Below are 9,263 nucleotides of genomic sequence, written 5' to 3'. Positions count from 1 at the left end.
AGAGAACAAAAGAAACTTAGAAGGAAGCACAGAATAGCAAGATAGCTTTGAAAACATGTATTATTTATTACATAGTTTTAAAAAAAGTAAGCAGTCTGAAATGGAAATTCATGGTTTTATATTGAGTCCTCTATGATGTGCTGTGTACATGGAAATGGTTTTTTTTTAAAATTACTATTATTGTCTTTGAATCTTTCAAATCTAGAAGCTGACAATTTAAAACTTGAATCTGGTCTTTGTCCTATTCTCCATGAACTAGGGCAGGACAAGCAAAGCCTCAATCTTGATAGTAGCTTGTTTCTAAATCTTTATCTTTACCAAGTTTTTATACATACCTCATCACAACCAACCTGTAAGAGAAGTGATCACATATTTTACCACCATAGAAGTTTTTTGTTTTTATTTTTAACCATTTTAACCTGTTTTGAGTAGACAAGGAAACTCATGAACAGACCAGGCTTACTCAAAATCAAAAGTTAAGTGGAGAGCCAGGATTGGAATCCAAGTCTTTTGACTCCCTGTTCCAATGTTCCCTCCACTAGTACTAAGAATTACAGGCTCAGGAAGCCCAGAACTTGCTCCTGGAGATAGAGGAGTCAGAGGCTGCAGGAAGCACAGTTATCTCTTCCACATAATGGGGGTTAGGGGCATGGCACCCCTGCAGTCTGGGAAATCCGCATACAATTTTCTTCCCCAGAAGAAATCGGAATTATTATGATATTAAAAGATAAAATATATTGAAATTATGCAACATTATACATATACTTTATGTATTTCTGAGCTTCTAAACCTTTTCTGTGTCATCTGCTGGCCTTTGAGTTCATCTGTGGCTTCCACAAAACTCCCCCAAAATTCCCATTTAATTTCTTATGCCGACCTGCGATATGTTGAAATCTCAATGGGGAAAGCTGAGATGTGGAAGGGATAACTGGAGTTAAGTCTTGAAGTCGAAACAAAAGAACTTGAAACAAAGTAAATAGAAACAGTCATATTTTCAACATAATTTACTACAGATCTCTGAAGTGTTTATAAAACATTTTTAGTGCAACATCATACAAATAGTTTTCTTAAAAAAAATCCAACAGCTTTCCACATCATGCATGGGCAATGTCCTTCCTCCCCTCCTTTTTGCTCCAACTCAAGTTAATGCAGAAGAACCGTTGTTTGGGAAGAATAATAAAACTTTTTATAGAAACAGCCTGGTGAAGGAGGTCCTCATCTTGTCTGTGTCCCTTCGAAGGACCTAGCACAGTGTGATTGTTTCATAAATGAGCCATCATTAGTACTGCATTTATAACAAAGGTTACTTAACAATACATCAAAGCTGTTTTTCCTCCTTGGGACCAGGGAGGGACAAAGCCCCAGAAAACAATGTGAAATGAAGGACTGGGGCCACTGGAGGGCGCCATTTGACCATTTGTCTGAAGGACCACAGAAAGCAAACCATTCCCATGGAAATGGCTATCTACAGGCAGAGTCCTGTGGCCAGTTCCACTGAAAACCCACAAAGGCCAAGTTCACCCTTTGATGGCATCCCTGGGTGGATGAGATACACACCGAAGGAAAAAACAGCATCATCATGAAATACTGGTTTCGGTTTCTTTTTCAATAGCAGATTTCTTATGATGAATCTGACACGCTTTGTGCCATATAGCATCTTCTCCCTTTATCTAAGCGCCAATCAGCTTGAGGTGGCTTCCTTCCGAGCTACCACAAAATCTTGGAAAGAAACTGCTCACCCATCCCACCCTATAGCACCTTTCCCTTTCAGACAGAAAAAAGAGAGTCTTTCCCCACCCACCTCCAGTCTATTCTGGCTCCTTCTCGTAGGGAATCACCTGCCCTGAAATGAAAAAGAGGTGGCAAGAAATACAAATTCCAAAAGACTGTTTTGTTTCCCAACACAATGACAACTGAGATAATCCCATATGTTCTAAGTGCTGATGGAGTAGATAATAAAAATAAGCCAAAGGAAGAGGGTTAGGCAGCCAGGATGATTAAGGTGGCAGTGCCTAGGTGTTCTCTGAAGGTAGAGTACTGGTATGGCTGGTGCTAACCAGCCCTGGTCATGCCAGGCTGTCGGAAAAAAAACGACTACTAGGCTGATCACCTCACTGCAGGTGGTTTAGCAGAAAACAGGTGAAAAGCATCTAATGAACACACTGCTCCCTACTTGCAAATCCTGAGACCTCTGGGGCCACCCTGAGGGCTGAAGTCAAGGCTGGTGTGGCCGGAAAGTTCCTCAGCTATCTATCCTCTGGATCCTGCTCCTAGTTTAGGCTAGAGTTCCTGGAAACTTGTCAGAGTTCAGTTTCAACATATAGTGGGAATCTGGTGGGGGGGGGCAAGAGAAAGGGCATAGTGTCAAGGGCAGGAGGCAGGAGAGATGGGGTTCCTCCAGACTGGGGCTACTCTGGGATTCAGAATCTGGACCAGTTAGGGGCAGCCACCACCACCTGGCACTGTTGGTCAAGTTAAACAGGTGAAGAAAAAGTCTGGGAAAACATCTTCATGAAAAGGGAGGAGGGACAGAGGGGAGAAAGTAATTGAGTTCTCCTTATCTTCACCATACCAATGACCCAGAGTAGCAAAGCATTCTGTCTTACAGCATTAAATGGTAGGAGCATCATCCCAGATCACGTCTAGGAGGCTCTAAAAAATTAACCTTTTTCAGCAGGAAGACTCAAGGATTGGGCCAGGGGACAAAAGTCCAAGCTACTGCTAAATGACAAATCTAAAACCATAAAAAAAATCTAAGTGGGTAAGGAAGAAAAGCACCCACATACAATGGCACTGGATCCTTCTTCCGCTAAGACTAGAAAAAGCCAAGGTACTCAAGCTACTAAAAACTTATACTAGAGAATACTGGGTAATTTTCCTCTTTCCCCCAATCCTAGACAACTTTCTTCTGAAGATAGGACGTAGGAAGACAGATTAATGATAGCAAAAAGCAACGCTTATTTCTTGGGGGTTCAAATCGCTTGTTTAGGAATGAGTGGTGGTTGTTATTCACCGATGCCAAGCCTAGGAAATCCTTCCCCGATCCTCTCAATCTCCCACTCTCAACAAATCTGATTGGTGGGAGTCCCTAATGTCTGCCATCTACTAACTTGCTACCACATGCACTGCCTTTTTAGAGCATGGCTCCAGGCTCACCATATGCCTGGCCTCCTTAAAGGTCTGGCAAAGCGTCATAAACTAAAGTCTCATGCACATAAAGGTCACCGCCATCATCTAGTGACCAAACCTCATTGCTCAAACCAATGGGAATGGAGCAATTTTCCTTTTCCTCTCTAAGCCATTGACTGATAAAAATGAACTGAAAGCAGCCCTCCTTCTGTCTATGTTAATTTGGAGAAGGAGTGTTGTTGAACTTTGACCTCTTTGTCCTTGGCAAGCTCCTGGTAAAGCCTTTGTGGTCTGATAGGCAAGTTAGCAAGACAAGTCTGCTCCTAATGGGCTTCCGCAGGACTCCTTTTCTCTTGTATGCACATGGTCCTTTGAAGTAAAATTTGAGGCTTTCATCTTGACTACAAAGTGATTAAAACCACTCTGGGCTGGGCTGAAGGGGAAAAAAAACTACAAACTGGGCCTGTGCTACACACCATTTTCAAATATTTTTATGCAAGTAAAACAGCTTAGAATATTTTGATTCAGGGGTAGCTTTTTAAAAATGTGCAAAAGAAAAAAAATCTCAAAAAAGGCCCCTCGTCAGTCCAGTTCTTCGTTCTTTTTGCAATCATTTGGGGGTGAGGGGGATTCCATCCGTTCAAAAAGGCTGAACCAAAGTGATTTTAAGATCTGGACTAAAAACCCCTACAAACAAACCCCTAGAATAACCGTCAAAGAATACTATGAGTTCATCAGTCAAAGTGGTTCCAGGAAGTACTCACTATGTTCCAAAAAGAAATCTCTAACAGTAGGGTTATGACATCAGAACCAGAGTAACTAGCCAGGCAACGGAAATAAAGAGCAGAGGGGTTCTGCTGGGTGCCAGCAGCACATGTCTATCTCTGTCACTGGCTCGGGCATTTTATAAAACTTTCCAAGTCTGAAAACCCTCTGGGCGGGGGACTCCAGAGCCTAGCGGCTGCTGTCCTACAGTACAGAGGAAGGGAAGCAACAAAGATCCATGTGCTCCTTGATGTGCTACGTCCACCCCAGTCTTGCCGTTAGTCTATGGTTCCTGGGTGGATGCTGAGAACAGGAGGCTCCAGGCAAGTTGGGGAATAGTTAAGATGGGGTTCTTTGATCCACAGCAAGGGCACTCCATTCTTGCCTTCAGAGTTCTTGCTAGAGTTCCTACCCTTGAAACGGACCAGTAAGATGGTGATGATCAAGATGCCGACAATGGGGAAGGGGTAGAAGAACACGAAGTAGAAAAGGGCATCATTGGAGCATATGATGGACTGGAGCGTGGAACCTGAAAGGCAGTGATGAGAGAAGAATCAGTAAAAGGCATGGAAATCTGATCCTCGTTGGTTACCAAAGACAGTACTCAAACAAATGGAAACCATTTGGCAGAGCTTCCCGCACCTCCTTCTGTGTGTTATTTTTTTCTGCATTCACTAATGGGTTGGGGAGGTTGAGAATGACTTACCTGTTACTCAGTGACATGCCCTCTTCCAAATCCAGTGGCAGTTACTCACAGAGCAAGCCCACCCTCCCCCCAAGGAATGCTAAGCAAGGACATGGAAGTTATTGATTATGCCCTAATAATATTTACTATGCTAAAGCAATTGATTCCAACTCCATCTACACTTCCTGCACAGCATTATTTCTCATATTCCTTTGCACTTAGCTCTAGCAGTGGGATAGAAGAGTCATCCTGTGGGAGTTAGATGTTCATTCATCCTCCGAGCTCCTGAGAGCAGACTTGTAGGAGATAATATTTGCATCATAACCACTGCCAGTTACATTACCATTATCATTTAGCATTTGCTAAAGTGTCCATAGGATGTCTGTTGCTACACATGACCCGAAAAAAACAGACCAGGGCAATGGAAGGCTCTTGGATGAGTTCAGAAGGTCTGGGTCCATAAGCCTCAGAAGGGAAGGCCTATGCCATTCATCCCCAGTTCTGGAAGACCCTTCCCAGAGACAAGTCATTTCCTTCATCCCACAGGTTTCTTCTAGCTCTTTTCCTTAAGGTGACTTACATAAGACTGTCCCAGAAGATACTTCTAGAGCACTGCCAATATTTTTTCCATCTAGTAGTTTGTAGATTATCTTAGGGTTGGCTCAGCGTTGTGCATGTTGCCATGTATGTTTCATATTTGTGGACCTGTCCCATAGCTGAGTTTAGGAAGTTGTGGAGCCCGGCTGACTGGGCTGAATGGGGCTGCCATTTAGAACTAAAATTTAGGACTAGCCTTATTTCTAATTTTCCCCTAACATGTATTCTCTATGGTCTCAGCAAACCAGACTGTAGAAGCACTCATTTCCATAGGATCCTATTTTTGTATCACTAGCTAAAAACCTCTAGCCTTTTAAATTATTCATGAAACTCATTTCTAGAACACTGTAATTTGAACTCAGAAAATTGGTTGGTGTGGAAGTCAAGAGCTCAGAGTTCTAAATGCTGGCTCTGCCATAACTAGTTTTGAGAGTTGGGCAAGTTATAACTTCTCTGAGTTTCAGTTTTTTCATAAAGAAAATAAGAGGGGAAACTGAGCTGAGTGATCTCAGAAGTCCTTTCTAATTGTTCTATTCATTTATGAAACCTCCACCCTGAGGCCTCATTCTCCTGATGTTAAGATTCATTCTCTTGACTTCTCCACATCCTCTCCTCCCTCCTGTTCCTCTGCCCTTCCCTGCTATGCTTACCAACTCCATTCCATAACCTGGCTCTTCCATCCCTTCCCAGTCTTCTTACACCTTACTCCCCTTCATCCACTCCAGGTTTCTGATCCTCACACCCAACACGCCCAATTCTGAACATTTTCACTGGCTGCCTCCATGCCTGGAATCCTCTCCCTCCTCATCTCTCCTGGCTTCAAGTTCCAGCTAAAACCCCACCTTCTACAAGAAGCCTTTCATTGTCCACAGTAGTGCTAATAATGTCTACCCTCTGGGATTATTTCCAATTTATCTTGAATATAAATTGTATGTAGATAGCTGTTTTCATGGTACCCGTGCCCCTCCAATCAGACTGTGAGTACTCTGAAGGGAGGGACTGTTATTTTTGCCTTTCTTTGTATCCTCAATGCTTAAAACAGTGCCTGACCCATTGTAGGCGCTTAAATAATTGCTGCCTTGTCTTCTCTCATTAGAATGTAAGCTTCTTGAGAGTAAGTAATGTTTTGCTTGCTTGTTCTTCCATGGGGCATTGAGTAGTACAGTTCCTGGAAAACAGCAAGTGCTCTATCTATCTATGAAAATGAACAAAGACCAATATGAAAAACTGATGTGTTCTCAAACATTTCCCTTTTAATTTGGGTTGTTTGGCAGGTACACTATTCACCAGGTGACTATTCAGTCTGTAGATTACCCAGGGCTCTGTGCTTTCTCTCTGAATGCCTATTTTCTACTTCATTGCTCATTATAACCTTCAACAGGGAGGATCAGGAAAGCAAAAGGAGATGGAATTTGAGTCAGTCAGTTCTTCGATTACTTGTGAGCAGAGCCTTGTTGGGCAAGGAAGCAGTAGATGCTGGTTCAGGCAAGATGCTTGAACTGCAGGCAAATCCCAAATTTGCTGTACAAATCCCATTACCAAGTATACTGTAATTCCAACATTACTTCTGTGTCCCAACAGATGGCCCATTAAAAACCAGTGTTCCTTCTGCTGGCCTTGTTGCAACACATAACTGGATACAAGTACCCTCCCAGGTCTGTTTTCCTGTAGCAGTCGATTACCAAGACAAAGGGTAGCTAACTGATGGGATGCAGGTACGGGAAATTGTGAAAAGTTATTTTACAGTAATTATCCTTCAATTCTGTGAGCCCCTCTTCCTAAATCCCAAACCACCTACGTAAAACCCACCTTATCTCTCAAAATGCATCCCTCTACTCAACTCTCTCTCCCAGAAATAAATACCATGCAAAAAGATCCAGAATTAACAGGGGTGAGGGTGGTACATGTATAACCTCTGCCTCCTGGCTCCCTAACCTCAGAGCACTTGCTAAGTCAAGACAAAGAAGCTGAGGGCCCCCTTTGTTTCATCTCTAGACCTTGGAGTTTGGGAATGTGATTTATAACAGTATTCTAAGCTCCACTGTGATACAATAGTTTGAGAATAGCAAGGCATTTGGGAAGATTCCATTTAGCCCAAGGAGCTGACTCTATAAAATGGCCAACAGGATTCCAGACTCTATTAATGAGCATCTCCTGAGAATGAATGAGCCCCGTTCCATCCTCAGACCTCCCAATAGCACTTTTACTTTTTAATGTGCTATTACTCTGGGGTAGGCAGAAATGTTCAAACTTTGGGGTCTCAGGACCCCTCTACAATCTTGAAAATTATTGAAGACCACCCTTCTCCCCCAAAGAGCTTTTACTTATGTGGGCTATATCTATTGACACATACTATATTAGAAATTTCAGGGTAGCTAGGTAGTGCAGTGGCTAGTGTACTGGGTCTGGAGTCAGGAAAACTCATCTTCCTGACTTCAAATCTGACCTAAGGCAGTTATTAGCCGTGTGACCCTGGGCAAGTCACTTAACTCTGTTTGCCTTCGTTTCCTCACCCGGAAAATGAACTGGAGAAGGAAATGGCAAATCAATCTAGTATCTTTGCCCCCCCCCCAAAAAAAACCAAAAAACCAAAACCCTCAAATGGGATCACAAAGAGTTGGACATGACTAAAAATGATTAAACAACAACATATTAGAAATTTTAAAATCTTAAAATTATTATGGAGTGTTTACCTCTATCTCAGCTTTCCTTCTAGATTGTAAACTCTCTGAGGACAGGGACACAATATTATCATTCAACTGTGTGTCCTCCCCCAGCACCTAGTGCCCAACATATTCCCAGGATCGATTTATTGACTTACAGTGAGTGAATTTTTCCATTTTCCTACCAAATACAGTTTGAAAACTCATACTTGTTTTCTCTGGCAACACTAAGAGCTCACCTGTGTTGAGAACTTGGATGCCAATTGGGCCAGATTCCTCCTCGGTCAGTCGATACCACTCTTTCTGAGGGTTGGACAACCATTCTTCCACTCGGCAGGAGTAGTTGCCCGTATCACTGGGATCTGCTTGTAAGACCGTCAGCCGGTAGAGCATGGGCGAAAGTCTCTGGAAGCGGAGCCTGCCCTCCCAGTGATTTCCCTCAGGGCCAAAGATGGCATCTGGGCCCACACTTAGCATGGCCTTCCGCTCTATCTCCTCATCCTCCAGTGTGCTGCCTTTCTTTCCTCCTGCTTTAGTCCTGAGAGCATACCAGGCAACTGCAAAGCGGGATTCCTGACTCGAACGCGATAAGATGTTGCAATCCAGTTGGAAATGGGACTTCTCTGGCACAGTGACATTGGGCACAATGGTGTCCACTTGCAGTGTGGCATCTGGAGGGTGGGGGGAATTGGGAAAGAAAGAGTACAAAAAGAAGACTCATTAATACCTTTGCTTGAGCAGAGTGAACAATGGGAAATGAGCTACTCCTCCCCAAGTATCCATGACCAAAGGATAGGCTGCTGAGCATTAGAACAATATAGCCTGTCCCAGCCCCATCCCTATATAGACATTCTATCTAGACTTTGGTCTGAACCTCATCAGCCAACACTCCTACCCTAATCCAAGAGTGGCAGACCTACAACGGATGCTGAGAGGTGCTCTAGTCAGGTGACTTACCATCACACACAGCTTGTCTCATCCCCGGCCTGACTGTTTAAAAGTAATACTAATTAGGCTCCTTTGGGCATAGGATGGGTAGACAAGGATGGGGGTGTAATCTGTAACAAGGAAGCGGATTTCCCAATTGAGGAGATCACAGATCCAATGGAGAAGTGGGTGGTTATAAATAAGATCAAAAATTCATTTCCAAGGCCCTGTGAAAGACTTATTTTGTAGTTCTGTTCTCCATCACACACTTGTGCAAAGTATCCCAGAATTGAAAGTCCTAATAATAAATTAATTGAAATTAATAATAATAATAATGGGTTTTTAAAAGATATTTTAGATTAGCACCAAATGGTAGTATTTCTCCAATTATTATCTTAAGTTTTAAACATATTGACTATTGTAGATCTTGGATGGACACAAAGCCAGGGTTCCTAGGGTTTGCATGAGATTATGCTCCAACCCTCCAAATCCCTCAG

The 9,263-nt window shown here is 42.9% G+C and overlaps 1 protein-coding gene across 3 annotated transcripts in view; it reads right to left on the bottom strand.

The window, feature by feature from the left end:
* Positions 1–129: 129 nt before the first annotated feature.
* Positions 130–9,263, bottom strand: part of IGSF3 (immunoglobulin superfamily member 3) — a 133,013-nt gene continuing 123,879 nt past the window's right edge. For all 3 annotated transcript variants that reach the window (XM_027866745.1, XM_027866746.1, XM_027866747.1), the window contains 2 exons: positions 8,079–8,510; positions 130–4,423 (listed from right to left, as the gene is read on the bottom strand). In XM_027866745.1, coding sequence (XP_027722546.1) covers positions 4,173–4,423; positions 8,079–8,510 — 683 coding nt within the window. In that variant the 3' untranslated portion in view covers positions 130–4,172. The remainder of the gene's footprint in view (positions 4,424–8,078; positions 8,511–9,263) is intronic.

This window comes from Vombatus ursinus, unplaced genomic scaffold (assembly GCF_900497805.2).
Source record: "Vombatus ursinus unplaced genomic scaffold, bare-nosed wombat genome assembly UNPS02014782.1, whole genome shotgun sequence".
In the NCBI taxonomy this organism is placed as follows: domain Eukaryota; kingdom Metazoa; phylum Chordata; class Mammalia; order Diprotodontia; family Vombatidae; genus Vombatus; species Vombatus ursinus.
Note: the sequence above shows the minus strand (reverse complement) of the source record. Positions and strands in the feature narration are given on the sequence as shown.